This window comes from Phoca vitulina, unplaced genomic scaffold, assembly GCF_004348235.1.
Source record: "Phoca vitulina isolate PV1807 unplaced genomic scaffold, GSC_HSeal_1.0 scaffold1, whole genome shotgun sequence".
NCBI lineage: Eukaryota > Metazoa > Chordata > Mammalia > Carnivora > Phocidae > Phoca > Phoca vitulina.
This window is the reverse complement of record NW_022589704.1, coordinates 32,141,217-32,157,314: the sequence shown is the minus strand read 5'-3', so window position 1 is coordinate 32,157,314 and position 16,098 is coordinate 32,141,217. Positions and strand designations below refer to the sequence as shown.

Genomic DNA, 16,098 nt, shown 5'->3' with positions numbered 1-16,098 from the left:
GCACATACTGGATCACAGATCAGCCCTTAAGAAGTACAAAAAGATTGAGATCATACCATGCATATTTTCAGACCACAATGCTATGAAACTTGAAGTCAACCACAAGAAAAAATTTGGAAGGACCACAAATACATGGAGATTAAAGAACATCCTACTGGAGAATGAATTGGTTAATTAGAAATTAAAGAAGAAATACAAAAATACATGGAAGCAAATGAAAATGAAAACAGGACAGTCTGAAACCTTTGGGATACTGCAAAGGCAGTCCAAGGAGGGGAGTATATTGCAATACAGAGCTAACTCAAGAAGCAAGAAAAGTCTCAAATATATAGCCTAACCTTACACCTTAAGGAGCTAGAAAAGGAACAGCAAATAAAGCCTAAAGCCAGCAGAAGAAGGGAAATAATAAAGATTAGAACAAAATTCAATGATATAGAAATCAAAAAACCAGTAGAACAGATCAACAAAACTAAGTGTTGGTTTTTTGAAAGAGTTAATAAAATTGATAACCCCCTAGCCAGACTTATTAAAAAGAGAGAGAGAGAGAGAGGACCCAAATAAAAAATCATGAATGAAAGAGATACAACCAACACCATAGAAATACAAATAATCAAAAGAGAATATTGTGGAAAATTATAGGCCAAAAAACTGGGCAATTTGGAACTACCAAAACTGAAACAGAAATAGAAAATTTGAATAGACCCATAACCAGCAGAGAAATGGAATCAGTAATCAAAAATCTCCCAACAAACAAAAGTCCAGGGCCAGATGACTTCCCAGGGGAATTCTACCAGACATTTAAAGAAGAGTTAAAACCTATTCTTCTCAGGTGCCTGGGTGGCTCAGTCGTTAAGCATCTGCCTTCGTCTCAGGTCATGGTCCCAGGGTCCTGGGATTGAGTCCCACATCAGGCTCCCTGCTCGGCGGGAAGCCTGCTTCTCCCTCTCCCACTCCCCCTGCTTGTGTTCCCTCTCTCGCTGTGTCTCTCTCTGTCAAATAAATAAAATCTTAAAAAAAAAAACAACCCTATTCTTCTCAAACTTTTTCAAAAAATAGAAATAGAAGGAAAACTTCCAAACTCATTCTGAGGCCAGCATTATTTTGATTCCAAAACCAGACAAAGACCCCAGTAAAAAGGAGAATTGCTGGCCAATATCCCTGATGAACATGCATGCAAAAATTCTCAACAAGATACTAACAAATAAAATCCAATAGTACATTAGAAGAATTATTCATCACCACCAAGTGGGATTTATTCCTGGGCTGCTAGGGTGGTTCAGTATTTGTGAATCAATCAACGTGATACACCACATTAATGAAAGAAAGGGTAAGAACCACATGATCTCCTCAGTAGATGCAGAAAAACTTGACAAATAGAGCATCTATTCTTTTTTTTTTTTTTTAAGATTTTATTTATTTATTCATTTGAGAGCATGAGAATGAGAGAGAGAGAGAGCACATGGCGGGGGGAGGGTCAAAGGGAGAAGCAGACTCCCTACTGAGCAGGGAGCCCAGTGCGGGACTCGATCCCAGGACTCCAGGATCATGACCTGAGCCGAAGGCAGTCACCCAACCATCTGAGCCACCCACGCGCCCTACAGCATCTATTCTTGATAAAAACCCTCAACAAGTATGGAACATACCTCAACATCATAAAAGCCATATATGAAAGACCCACATCAAATATCCTCAATGGGGAAAAACTGAGAGCTCTTTCTTTATCGTCAGGAACTATACAGGGATTTCCACTCTCACCATTACTATTCACCTTAGTACTGGAAGTCTTAGCCTCAGTAGTCAGACAACAAAAAGAAATAAGAGGCATTCAGATCAGTAAGGAAGAAGTCAAATTTTCACTGTTTGCAGATGACATGATACTGTGTGGAGAAAACCTGAAAGACTCCACCAGAAAATTGCTAGAACTAATACATGAATTCAGCAGAGTCACAAGATATAAAATCAATGTACTGAAATCTGTTGCATTTCTATACACCAATAATGAAGCAGCAGAAAAAGAAATCAAGGAATTAATTCCATTTACAATTGCACCAAAAACAATAAGATACCTAGGAATAAACCTAACCAAAGAGGTAAAAGATCTGTACTCTGAAAAGTATAGAACATTTATGAAAGAAATGGAAGCGCTCAGAAAGAAATGGGAAAAAATTCCATGCTCATGAATTGGAAGAACAAACATTGCTAAAATGTCTATACTACCCAAAGCAATCTACACATTCAGTGCAATCCCTATCAAAATACCACCAACATTTTTCACAGAGCTAGAACAAACAATCGTAAAGTTTGTTTGGAACCACAAAAGACCCCCAATAGCCAAAGCAGTCCTGAAAAAGAAAAGCAAAGTGGGAAGCATCAGGATTCCAGACTTCAAGCTATATTACAAAGCTGTAATCAACAAGAGAGTATGATACTGGCAGAAAAACAGATAAATAGATCAATGGGACAGAATAGAAAACCCAGAAATGGACTCACAACTATATGGTCAACTAATTTTTTTTTTTTTTTTAAAGATTGCATTTATTTATTTGACAGAGAGAGACACAGTGAGAGAGGGAACACAAGCAGGGGGAGTGGGAGAGGGAGAAGCAGGCTTCCCGCTGATCAGGGAACCTGATGCGGGGCTCGATCCCAGGACACTGGGATCATGACCTGAGCCAAAGGCAGGCGCCTAATGACTGAGCCACCCAGGCGCCCATAAACTAATCTTTGACAAAGCAGGAAAAAATATCCAATGGGAGAAAGAATGTCTCTTTAATAAATAGTGTTGGAAAAACTGGACAGCAACATGCAGAAGAATGAAACTGGACCACTTTCCTACACCATACACAAAAATAAATTAAAAATGGTTAAGAGACCTAATTGTGAGACAGGAATCCATCAAAATCCTAGAGGAGGGGTGCCTGGGTGGCTCAGTCGTTAAGCGTCTGCCTTCGGCTCAGGTCATGGTCCCAGGGTCCTGGGATCGAGCCCCGCATCAGGTCTCTGCTCAGCGGAAAGCCTGCTTCTCCCTCTCCCACTCCCCCTGCTTGTGTTCCTTCTCTTGCTGTCTCTCTCTCTGTCAAATAAATAAAATCTTAAAAAAAAAAAAAATCCTAGAGGAGAACACAGGCAGCAACCTCTTTAACTTTGGCTGTACCAACTTCCTATAAGACACGCCATTGGAGGCAAGGGAAATAAAAGCAGAAATCAACTATTGGGACTTCATCAGGATAAAAAGCTTCTGCCCAGCGAAGGAAACAGTCATCAAAACTAAAAGGCTGCCTATAGAATGGGAGAAGATATTTGCAAATGACATATCTGATAATGGGTTAATATCCAAAATCTATAACGAACTCATCAAACTCAACACCCAAAAAACAAGTAATCCAGTTAAGAAATGGGCAGAAGACATAAATAGACATTCTTCCAAAGAAGACATCCAGATGGCTAACAGACACATGAAAAAATGCTAAACATCACTCATCATCAGGAAATACAAATCAAAACCACAATGAGATACCACCTCACACCTGTCAGAATGGCTAAAATTAACAACACAGTAAAAAACATGTTGGTGAGGATGTGGAGAAAGGGGACCCCTCTTACACTGTTGGTGGGAATGCAAACTGGTGCAGCCATTCTGGAAAACAATATGGAGGTTCCTCAAAAAGTTAGAAATAGAAGTACCCTACGATCCAGCAATTACACTTCTAGATATTTACCCAAAGGATACAAAAACAAAGATTTGAAGGGGTACATGCATCCTGACGCTTATAGCAGCAATATCAATGATAGCCAAATTATGGAAAGAGCCGAAATGCCCATTGACTGATGAATGGATAAAAAAGAAGTGGTATATACACACACACACACACACACACACACACACACACACACACACACTGGAATATTACAAAGCCATTAAAAAATGAAATCTTGCCATTTGCAGCAACATGGTTGGAGCTAGAGTGTATTATTCTAAGTGGAATAAGTCAGAGAAAGACAAATACCATATGATTTCACTCATGTGGAATTTAGGAAACAAAACAGATGAACATGTGGGAAGGGTGGAAAAAGAGGAGGAGGAGGGAGGCAAAGCATAAGAGACATTTTTTTAAAGAGAGAGCATGAGCTGGGGCCGGGGGCAGCAGGAGAAGGAGAGGGAGAGAAGCAGACTCCCCACTGAGCGTGGAGCCTGACTTGGATTGATCTCACGACCCTGAGGTTATGACCTGAGCCGAATTCAAGAGTCAGATACTTAACCAACGGAGCAACCCAGGCACCCCAAGAGACTCTTAGCAATAAAGAACAAACTGAGGGTTGATGGAGGGAGGTGGATGGAGGATGGGCTAAATAGGTGACAGGTATTAAGAAGGGAACTTGTTATGATAAGCACTGGGTGTTAATGTAAGTGATGAATCACTAAATTCTATTGCTGAAACCAATATTACACCATATGTTAATTAACTAGAATTTAAATAGAAATTTGGAAGAAACAAAAAAGAAAGAGAATGTAATAGGATGCATAAACATAACAATAAATTTTCAGAGTTGTGATAGTGGCATGTGTAGTCAACAAAATAGATAATGTCCAGAAAAAATCCCAGGTTCTTATGGGAATCCGTGTGTGATGAGTGGCATTTCAAATCAGTGGAAAAAAGACATGTACTTAAGTGTGAGACAACAATGTAAGCATTTTGAAAATTAAGTGAACAAATAAATCAATGGAATGCACACTTTATACCAAAGTAAATTCTCCTTTAAATGTAAGGATCAAGGTAAAGGCTTGGCATTGACATGTGATACTTGGAATAAATTCAAAAAAATGGCTCAACACTAAGATCATAAATTATGAGTGTGTAGCTTTGTCACATGGTGTTTGGCCTGACAACTTACTTAAAAAGGATTAGATATTCAGGAATAGACTGAGTGATGAAGAAGGTAAGGTCTGGCACTTTAGTATCTTAGTGGGTGAACACTTAACACTCAGTTGGGTTTCCCAGTTCTATGCTGGAATCTGAGATGGTTGCAAGTTACATACTTTTCCTAGAGTTTTGAGATAAAATCCCATGTTTATTAAGGAAAATAATGTTTTCTGAAGCAAAAGAACTTTGATATGTGACAAAGGAAATCTTACGGGTTTATTTTATATCTATTAATATGTTTTATTTTTTCTTACAAGAAAGCTTGTTTACTGCCAATATTTACCTTCCACATTTGGAACTTACATGGTTATCTATATTCAAACTTAAATTGGCTCTTCTAATTTTGCCAAGAAATAGCCTCACTTTAATGGTTTGCTTCCAAAATCTTTTTTCACCTTTTAGTATAAAGTTATGTGAACTTCAGTAATAACTATAGAATTCTAAGTTTTTAAAGTATCTGGGATTATTTTGTTCATAACATGAAAGTAATTTTAAATTATGTAATTATGTTCTGTTTTAATCATTATCTTCCTGTTTTCTTCATACTTCACCCATCTCAAAGAGTTTCCTTAAGGTATATTAACTGGTTCAGTGGCGCTTGGGTGGCTCAGTCAGTTAAGCGTCTGCCTTCGGCTCAGGTCGTGCGATCCCAGGGTCCTGGGATCAAGCCCCACATCAGGCTCCCAGCTCAGCAGCGAACCTGCTTCTTCCTGTAGCTCCCCCTGCTTGTGCTCTCTCTTTCTCTGTCAAATGAATAAATAAAATTTTTAAAATAAAATAAAAAAGTATATTAACTGGTTCAACTCATTAATCTTGATACTATGGAATTATTAAAACTTCTCTTTCTCAAAAAAAAAAGTATTCCAGATACGTCACTTTAAATTGGTATAAACCTATGTAGTGAGATTCTTTTCATTTTGAACATTTATTTTCTGAATCATAACACTTAATTTTAATCCTTTATACTGTGACAAAACTTCCATGGATTTGATATGGGAAAGGAACTTAAATTTAAGTAGATTACCTCACAAAACCTTTCCTCCATATATGACATGGGTATAATTATCCCTATCACCCCAGCCACACAAAGTAGATGTCATCTGCTTTTACCTGTTGAGACACCTGAACCTTGGAAGAGTCAGGCAAATTGCTCAAAGTCACATTGCTTCTGAGTGACAGAGCTAGAAGGAAAACCAAGGGTTTTCTGACTCCAAAGCTTTTGATCTCTTTACTACCCATTGTTTTTATTCCATAAGGAATTTAATAAATATTTGTTGAATGAAGGAATGACAGAGACTGAGAGGTTTCTGTCATTGAAGCATGTGTAAGGTTTTACATACTCATGTTTATTGATTACCGTATCACAGGCACTGTGATGAATCTTTTTTTTTATTTATTATTTATTATTTATTATATATATATTTAAATTTTAGAACCTTTTTTATTTTTAATTAGAGACTAAGATTTTAGTCTCTTAATTTCTTTTAGGTTTAAGGTTTTTCCAGCTCTTGAACTTTTAATTTATCTTTTTTGTTTTTATTATTGTGGTAGTTGTTTTGTTTTGCAAATCAACCCTTTGATAGAATCTGAACCAGAACCATTGAGGGTGTAACTATACGCGAAGCCAGTGTTAGCCAGACAAATTAAGTAAACACCTGATTGTTTACTTTGATTAGAGTTGAACTGTGAAATTAATCTGCTTGCTGAATTTTTCCAAGATTTAGCAAGAGGAAATAATAAATCATTGTGATTTTCTGTTCTCTTTCAGCTTTCAGAAAAATTATTAGATAAATGGCTCTCCTACCCAGAGTCCCAGCATGTACCCCTCGGCCAGCATATGCTTGGTTTTGCTATGAAGTCTGTTACACAGATGGTAATGGGTAGTACATTTGAAGATGACCAGGAAGTCATTCACTTCCAGAAGAATCATGGCACGGTAAGTCTTGGGACAAGTTTAAAATTATTCTTTCATCAAATTGGATAGTTTAATAATGTAGACTTTACCTTTCAAGAAGAAGGTTTAGGATCTTGTAGTGTAGAATTTCCTTGTTTTGGGCTAAAATAGCAGTGCAAGCAAAGATAATTGTATTTCTAAAAAATGTAAGAATTACTTTTTTTAAGCAATTTTTGAAATTTAAAAAGCATCTAAATTTCCTAAAGAAATTTCCCTTTAATACTTACCAAGTATGTTATAAAATAATACTGAATTCTAGAATAAAGAGAAAAACTTTAATAGAACTAGGCTATGTCCCATATAGAAAGAAGTTAAAGCCAGTGGAACATTAAAATGTTAATGAAATGAATATGATTTGAAGAAAGCCTAATTCAGTCTAAAATTGATTTACTTTTTTTTCTAGATTCACATATGGAATTTATTTTATTCTCTATTTTTATCAGTTTCAGTATTAATTTACTTAATCCCAATATTAATTTATTTGGTTCAAATAATACTTGGGTCATTTTGCTGCATTTTGGGTCTCTGAGAAATTATTTCCTACTTTATTCAAATCTACAAAAACATTTTGGTTAAATAATCAAGATAATGTGTTTAGAACAAAAATCACTAGAAACTGTGGCTTAACACTCTGTTATTGTTTAATATACTTTTCCCCATTAAAATGGTTTATTTACATATGTCTGATGATTACAAAATATATGTTTCTTTTTTTTTTTTTTTTTTTAAGATTTTATTTATTTATTTGACAGAGAGAGACAGTGAGAGAGGGAACACAAGCAGGGGGAGTGGGAGAGGGAGAAGCAGGCTTCCCGCCAAGCAGGGAGCCCGATGCGGGGCTCGATCCCAGGACCTGGAATCATGACCTGAGTCGAAGGCAGACACTTAACAACTGAGCCACCCAGGCACCCCCAAAATACATGTTTCTTATCAACATATTCAGGAGTGTAAAAATAAAGGTGGAAAAATCACTCTAAAATGAAGAGAAAGAAAATACCAGCATAAAAACATACAGAGTAGGTCATCCTGGAAATAATACTGGATGTCTTTTTTCTAAAAAAATGCTATCTTGGGACGCCTGAGTGGCATTCACTTCCTAGACTAAACTAGTCAATGTACCCAGGCAAAATAAATTGGTTAAGGAATTCCTAAAATGTCTTCATATTTTAACGAAGAATCAACTTTTGACTCAGTTATTGTTGTCTGATTTTTTTTGCATGTTGACAAGATAGCATTTTTTTAAAAGATTTTATATTTACTTGTCAGAGAGAGAGAGCACAAAGCAGGGGGAGCGGCAGGCAGAGGGAGAAGCAGGTTCCCCACTGAGCAGGGAGCCCAATGTGGGACTCGATCCCAGGCCCCTGGGATCATGACCTGAGCCGAAGGCAGACGCTTAACTGACTGAGCCACTCAGGCATCCCAAGATAGCATTTTTTAAAAAAGACATCCAGTATTATTTCCAGGATGACCTATTCTATATGTTTTTATGCTGGTATTTTCTTTCTCTTCATTTTTCATTCTTTCCTTAGAACTGCAAAATAGAAATAATTTCAAACTTAGAGAAAAGTTGCAACTAGTATAAGGAACTCCCATATATCTTTTACCCAAGTTCATCAGTTGTTTACATTTTGCCCCCTTTGCTTTTGTCATTCATTATCTACCTCTTTATCTGTCTGTCTTTTCATTGCTCCCACCCTTACCTGAACCATTTGAGAGAGAAGTAGACATTTTGCCTTTTTTCCACCTAAATACTTCAGTCTGTATTTCCTAAAAACAAGGGTATTCTTTTTTTTTTTTTTTTAAGATTTTATTTATTTATTTGACAGAGAGAGACACAGCGAGAGAGGGAACAGAAGCAGGGGGAGTGGGAGAGGGAGAAGCAGGCCTCCCTCAGAGCAGGGAGCCCGATGCGGGACTCGATCCCAGGACCCTGGGATCATGACCTGAGCCGAAGGCAGATGCTTAACAGTTGATCCACCCAGGCGCCCCAACAAGGGTATTATCTTATATAGTGACAACACAGTTTTCAAACTTGGGAAATTGAACATTCATACAATACTGTTATCCACAGCCCATATTCAGATTTCTTCACTTTCAGTGGTCAGACCTCTTTAATGTGGAATAGTTCCTCAGTTTTTCTTTGTTTTTTGACCTTGACATTTTTCAGAAAACACAGGCCGGTTATTTTGTGCAGTGTCTCTCAATTTGGGTTTGAGTAGATTCAAATTATGTATTTTTGGAATCTGGTATTCTCTTAACAATACTAGAAGTTGTCAAAGGGAAGTTTCCAGACCATAAACATGACTTAAATTCCTTCTTCAAATGATGTTTTACTGTCTGAAGCACCACAGCGTTGCTGTTGTCCTATCATGCCACCAGGAATAATAACCAGTTTATGCATGCAGAGACAATGACAACTGCATCGTGACTGCTGCTTGGTTGACAACAGTTGAGATGCCATCACTTGTAGGACGTATACTGATTTCACAGGTGTCAAACTGAAAAACGTACTCCTCACATATAGTTGTATACTCTGTTTCTGAAATGCGCTCCGAAAACTTGTCCCAGTTATTTTCCCACCAACATTAGTGTGCTCGTTCCCTGACATTTAGAGTTATTGGTCCTTTAAATATTTGCCTATATAATAAGTCAAAAATTGTATTTCATGATTATAATTTTTATTTTTTATTGTTTACAAGGTTAAACATCATTTAATATTTTTATCGAACATTTGTATTTCAATTTGTGTTATGTGGGATACTTTCATATGTTCTTTGCCATATTTCTATTGATGTGTTTTTTACTAATCAGAAAGAGCTCTTTATTTTTTTTTGATTTTGTCTTTATTTTTTAAAGTAACCTGTACACCCAACGTGGGGCTTGAACTCATGACCCGAGATCAAGAGTTGCATGCTCTACGGACTAAGCCAGCCAGATGCCCTAAGAGCTCTTTATTTTTATCTCAGTTTTCATTTATAGGGCTTTAAAAAAAGAAAGGCTTTATTTTTAACAGCAGTTTTGGGTTTATAATAAAATTGAGAGGAAAGGGGCGCCTGGGTGGCTCAGTTGGTTAAGCATCCAACTCTTGATTTCAGCTCAGGTCAGGGTTGTGAGATTGAGCCCCATATTGGGCTCCATGTTGAGTGTGGAGCCTGCTTAGAATTCTCTTTCTCCCTTTCCCTCAAAAAAAAAAAAAAGGGAAGGAGGAAGATACAGAGATTTCATATACCCCTTTTATTTACCCTGTGCTTCCACAAATGCATAGCCTTCACCATTATTGACATCACTTACCAAAATTGTGCATTTTTTTCCAAGGATAAACCTATATTGACATATCATAATTATCCCAAGGGTTCACAGTTGGTATTGTACATTCAGTGGGTTTGGACAAATGTATAATAACATATATCTATCATTATAATATCATACAAAGGATTTTCACTGCCCTAAAAATCCTCTGTCTATTCATCTCCTGCCTCCTCTTTCTGGCAAGCACTGACCTTTTTTAAAGTTCTTTTTTTGAAGATTTTATTTATTTATTTGACAGAGAGAGAGATAGCGAGAGCAGGAACACAAGCAGGGGGAGTGGGAGAGGGAGAAGCAGGCTTCCCACCGAGCAGGGAGCCTGATGTGGGGCTCAATCCCAGAACGCTGGGATCATGACCTGAGCTGAAGGCAGACCCTTAACGACTGAGCCACCCAGGTGCCCAAGCACTGACCTTTTTATTGTATCCTTAGTTTTGCCTTTTCTAGAATGTCATATAGTTGGAATCATTCAGTATGTAAACTTCTCAGATTGGTTTATTTTTCACTTATATTTAAGCTTCATCCGTGTCTTTTCATGGCTTGATAGCTCATTTCTTTTAGCACTGAATAGTATTGCATTGTCTGGATGTACCACAGCTCATCCATTCATCTACTAAAGGACATCTTGGTTGCTTCCCAGTTTTGGCAGTTATGAACAAAGCTGCAGTGAACAGCTGTGTGCAGGTTTTTGTGTGGATATAAGTTTCCAACTCCTTTGAGTAAATACCAAGAGGTGTGATTGCTGGTAAGAGTATGTTTAATTTTGTAAGAAACGGTTTTTGAGGATTCTATTGATGTATCCTCTGGCTCAGAGGTTCTTTACTAAGCTGTGACCAGTGTACTAATAAGCCTATGAAAGGCATTCATTTCTGCTACAGTGTTTTTTATCTCTAACATTTCTTTCTGGTGGTTAGGGTTTCCATCTCTCTGCCTACATTGCCTATCTGTTCTTGCATGCTGTGTACTTTATCCTTTACCTAAGGATCCTTTAGAACCCTTAGCAGCATATTAAGCAGAGTTGTTTTAAATTCCTGGGGGCACCTGGGTGGCTTAGTCAGTTGGGCATCTGACTCTTGGTATTGGCTCGGGTCATGGTCTTGGGTTGTGAGAGCAAGCCCCATGTCGGGCTCCATGCTGGACGTGGAGCCTGCTTGAGGTTCTCTTTCTCCCTCTGCCCCTCCTCCCACCTTCCCCCCCCACCCCCTCTCGCATGCTCTAAATTAATTAATTAATTAGTTCTTCATCTGATAATTCCAGTGTCCCCTCCATATATTGTTCTAATGCTTGCTCTGTTTCTTCAAATTGTATTTTTTACCTTTTGGTATCCCTTGTAATTTTTTTATTGATCCCTGGACAAACTGGGTAAAAGAAACTGGTGTAAATACGCCTTTAGTAATGTGATGGTGAGGTGTGAGGAAAGGGGAAGCATCCCACAGTCCTATGATTAGGTGTCAGTCTTTTAGTGAGCCTGTGCCTCTGGATCGTGAACTTCATAAGTGTTTCTCAGTTTTTTTTTTCCCCTCCCCTTTTGGGTGGGACAGGATGGCTTCCTTCTTCCTTCTTCCACATGAAACGCTAGCCCTGACTGGAGTTGGATATTTCCCTTCTCCTAGGCAGTTAGGCTCTGACAAAACCCCAGCGGGTTAGGCTCTGAGGGCAGGCCTTGTTAAGAAGAACAGAGTGCTCTGGTTTATTTCAAATTAGGTCCTTTTTCAAGGAAATTTTTTTCAAGCTTCCCTGCTAGAAGCCCAAGGGGGAGTTTCTTCATTATTTACTGTGGGAACCTGGTTGAGCTCTTAAAGGTAAATCTCACAATATTTTTTTGGGGCGGGTTGGGACTATGATTGGGTCTCCCTGGAGTTTTTAATTCTCAGAGTTGTGTATAATGAACCTCCAGCTATTTGTTAATTACAGTTCAGGTTTTCCTACCCCAGGACTGGTTCCTGAGGTGGTTTCTGCTTGTGGGTCTCTGCTTCGGTAAGAGGTAACTCCCTGATGTCACCTGTCTCTTTAATCTTGGGCCCTTTCCGTCTTCCTGTTTTCCCTAGTTTCTTTAGACCCTGGGTCCTCTCCTGTCTTAGGGTCCAAGAAGAGTTGTTGGTTTTTCAGTCTGTTTAGCTTTTTTTCATTGGAATGGAGTTGCTAAATGAATTCAGCTTTCTCATCATTAATTTGTGCCCTCTGCTCTGTGTCATGCTTAGAAACTCCTTTCCCGGGGCTCCTGGGTGGCTTAGTCAGTTAAGCGTCTGCACAGGTAATGATCTTGGGGTCCTGGGATTGAGCCCCACATTGGACTCCCTGCTCAGTGGGGTGGTCTGCTTCTCCCTCACCCCCTGCCCCTCCCCCCCACTCATGCGCACTCGCTCGCTCTCTCAGATAAATAAATAAAATCTTAAAAAAAAAAAGAAACTCCTTTCCTGTTTTAGGGGTATTCCTAATATAAACATTTACTATACATTTTCACAGTACTTTTAATAGTTTAATTTTTCACATTTAAAAAATGTATAAGGTATCTTTGTAAGGTAAGAGTTAAGGGCTCTTACTATTAATAATTATTCAAATATTTAGCATTGATTAATGAGTGTTACATTCTTTCCCTACGTTTTTTCACAACTTTTAAATAAGCTAAAGTTTTTTTCAGGGGCTAATTATCCAGTTTTGAAACAACTGGAAGCCTGTTTTATTGTTTACTATCTCTAAACCCTGGACTAATTTTTAACCTTTTTTCTGGTTCTCAGCCAGTGCTTATCAGTATCGCAGGTGAAGTAAAAATTTGGATTTCCCTATGAATTTTATTCATCCACTGGTGCTGTTATAGTAAAAAATTGAAAATTGACTCTACTGCCACGTCCTTTTCTTCCCCATTCCTACATCTTTTAAAGAAAAGAAACTTTTGACTTTCTAGTTATAATTAGTTTTAAAGTGCCCTGACTGAAATTATTAAAATATATTTGCACTCTGTCCTCCGAGACTATGGAGTAAATCATTATGCAGCCCACTTAAAAGGGAGAACTTAATTATCAGATCTGTTGGTAAGATAGAAATTTCTCAATTATTGGCTTAGATTGCTTGGTATTACTTAGAAAATCTACTTTACTAGATAATAAGTATGTTTTCCTATTTTCAGGTTTGGTCTGAGATTGGCAAAGGCTTTTTAGATGGATCGCTTGATAAAAGTACAACTCGGAAAAAACAATATGAAGATGGTAAGTTTTGCTACTCTTAAATTATAGTAAGGATATGTGCCCCAATTTTAATAAGGTCATCTGTGAATCATGAGATTATAGGTCATGTATATTTTCTATCTTTATGTTTTTCTCCTACATTTCCTATAATAAAGGTTTTTCTTAAAAGAGAGGAAAAAGCAGTAAATCAATAAATGAAACTCTAGTACTCACTATAGAATGAGGCTGGTATAGCCTACAGGAAAATGTAAGGGTGCAATCCTGGGAAAGCAATTTGATAACACATATTAAGAGTCATAAATAATGGGGGTGCCTGGGTGGCTCAGTCCGTTGAGCGGCTGCCTTCAGCTCAGGTCATGATCCCAGGGTCCTGGGATCAAGCCCCACATCGGGCTCCCTGTGGGCAGCCTGCTTCTCCCTCTCCACCATTTGTGCTCTCTTTTGTTCTATCTCTCTCGCTCTCAAATAAATAATTTTTTTAAAAGAATGCTTTAAAAAAAAGAGTCATAAATAATGGATAAAATTATCTAAGAGAAGAAAAAAATCATGAATATTTTTTGTAGTGCTATTTCTATAAATAGAAAATCAGGGCGCCTGGGTGGCTCAGTTGGTTAAGTGACTGCCTTTGGCTCAGGTCATGGTCCCGGAGTCCTGGGATCAAGCCCCACATCGGGCTCCTGGCTCAGTGGGAAGCCTGCTTCTCCCTCTGACCCTTTCCCCTCTCATGCTGTTTCTCTCTCTCTCTCTCTCAAATAAAAAAAAAAAAAATCTTTAAAAAAAAAAAAAGAAAAAAAGAAAATCAGAAGCAATCTAAATGTCCAACAATATGGGAATTGCTAAATCATACCAGCTTAAATATTGTATAGATATTTGTAAAAAATGTAGGAACATAAAAATTCTTGCTATTATAACATTGAGTAAAAATATTCTCTGGTGCCTGGGTGGCTCAGTTGGTTAAGTGTCTGCCTTCTGCTCAGGTCATGATCCCAGAGTCCTGGGATTGAGCCCCACATCAGGCTCCCTATTCAGCAGGGAGCCTGCTTCTCCCTCTCCCTGTTTCTCTGTGCTCTCTCTGTCTCTGTCTCTCTCTCAAATGAATAAATAAAATATTTGAAAACATATTTTCAGGGGCACCTGGGTGGCTCAGCTATTAAGCGTCTGCCTTTGGCTCAGGTCATGATCCCACGGTCCTGGGATCGAGCCCCGCATTGGGCTCCCTGCTTGGCGGGAAGCCTGCTTCTCCCTCTCCCACTCCCCCTGCTTGTGTTCCCTCTCTCACTGTGTCTCTCTCTGTCAAATAAATAAATAAAATCTTAAAAAAACACGCAACATATATTTTCAAAATTTGCGGGCATTGGTTACAACTTTATAAAATCTACACAGAAAAATAGCAATTTTAGTTTAAGATAGCTCCACAGAATTATTCTTTCTTTTTTTTTGGTTGTGTATCTTCTGTCAGTAACTTAATGATTATAATGCTTTAATACCTTTATTTTGAGCTGCTTCAATTCTTTTTTTGGAAGTAGGGTAAATTAAAATACCTGGGCTGTGTTGAAACAGTGGATTATTTTCCATATATAATAGTGTTGCTTCCTATTACTGTCATCCTTCATTCTTTAAATAAATGTTTGTGGCCTCTATGTGCTAGGCACTATTTTATTTTGTGTGCAGGAGACAAAATTCCCTGCCCTCATGGGGCTTACAATTCTAGTGATTCCCTTGATGTCCAACATAAGTCCAAAAAAGCCAATGCACTCTGGTTTTTATTGCCATTGTGATTATCTTGATGGATGCATTAGGACTAACTCCCCTTAATAAAAAATGTATTTCACAAATATTGGTTCAATTAATCCAAAATGAAAATTAATAATTTATGTTCTGTGATTCTAAATAAAAGTAGATTATCTAACACAATATGTTTCTCGGGTTGTAACATTGGCTAAATCAAATTTTTATTGAAAATGATTCTTTTTTCGTATTTATGTGACTAGGAAGCCATGGCTGGATCAGTGCATCCTTTGTTTACATGAGTCATTCTTAACCTGGTCTGTACATTAAAGTCACCTTCAGAACTTAAAACAAAAAAAACTGAAGATCAGGCCCCACCGTAAACCAGTTTATTCAGAGTCTAAGAGAGAGGCGCCCTGGGCATCAGATATTTCTATGAAAGCTGTGCAGATTATTCTGATGTACTTATAGGGTTGAGAATGTATAGCAATAGTTACCAAGCTTTGCTACACACTGAATCTTTTAAGAAATATGGGGGTGCCTGGCTGGTGCAGTCAGAAGAGCATGTGACTCTTGATCTCAGGGTCATGAGTTCCAGTCCCATGCTGGGTGTAGAGATTACTAAAAAAAATTAAACTATAAAAAAATAATAAATATTGACATCAGGCTTCCATTCCTAAACATTTGGATTTAATTTGTATGAGGTGTGACTCATACTTTATTTTATTTTATTTTTTTGAGAGCAAAAGTGCGGGGCGGGGCAGAAGGAGAGAAAGAGAATCTTAAGCAGACTCCATGCCCAGTGTGGAGCCCAGTGCGGGGCTGGATCTCACAACCCTCAGATCATGACCCAAGCTGAAATCAAGAGTCAGATGCGTAACTGGCTGAGCCATCCAGGTGCCCCTACTTTACAATTTCTTTAAAAAAGCTTCCTAGGTGATTCTAATCTGTAGCAAAATTGGGAACCACTGCATCACAGTGTTAATAATTTTTCATTTTAATC

At 38.0% G+C, this 16,098-nt stretch overlaps 1 protein-coding gene across 7 annotated transcripts in view; it reads left to right on the top strand.

Annotated features, from left to right (window-relative positions):
* The window catches only part of LOC116632343 (cytochrome P450 20A1), a 75,337-nt gene that overhangs the window by 28,068 nt on the left and 31,171 nt on the right, over positions 1-16,098 (top strand). For all 7 annotated transcript variants that reach the window (XM_032404252.1, XM_032404270.1, XM_032404261.1 and 4 more), the window contains 2 exons: positions 6,691-6,858; positions 13,310-13,388. In XM_032404252.1, coding sequence (XP_032260143.1) covers positions 6,691-6,858; positions 13,310-13,388 — 247 coding nt within the window. The remainder of the gene's footprint in view (positions 1-6,690; positions 6,859-13,309; positions 13,389-16,098) is intronic.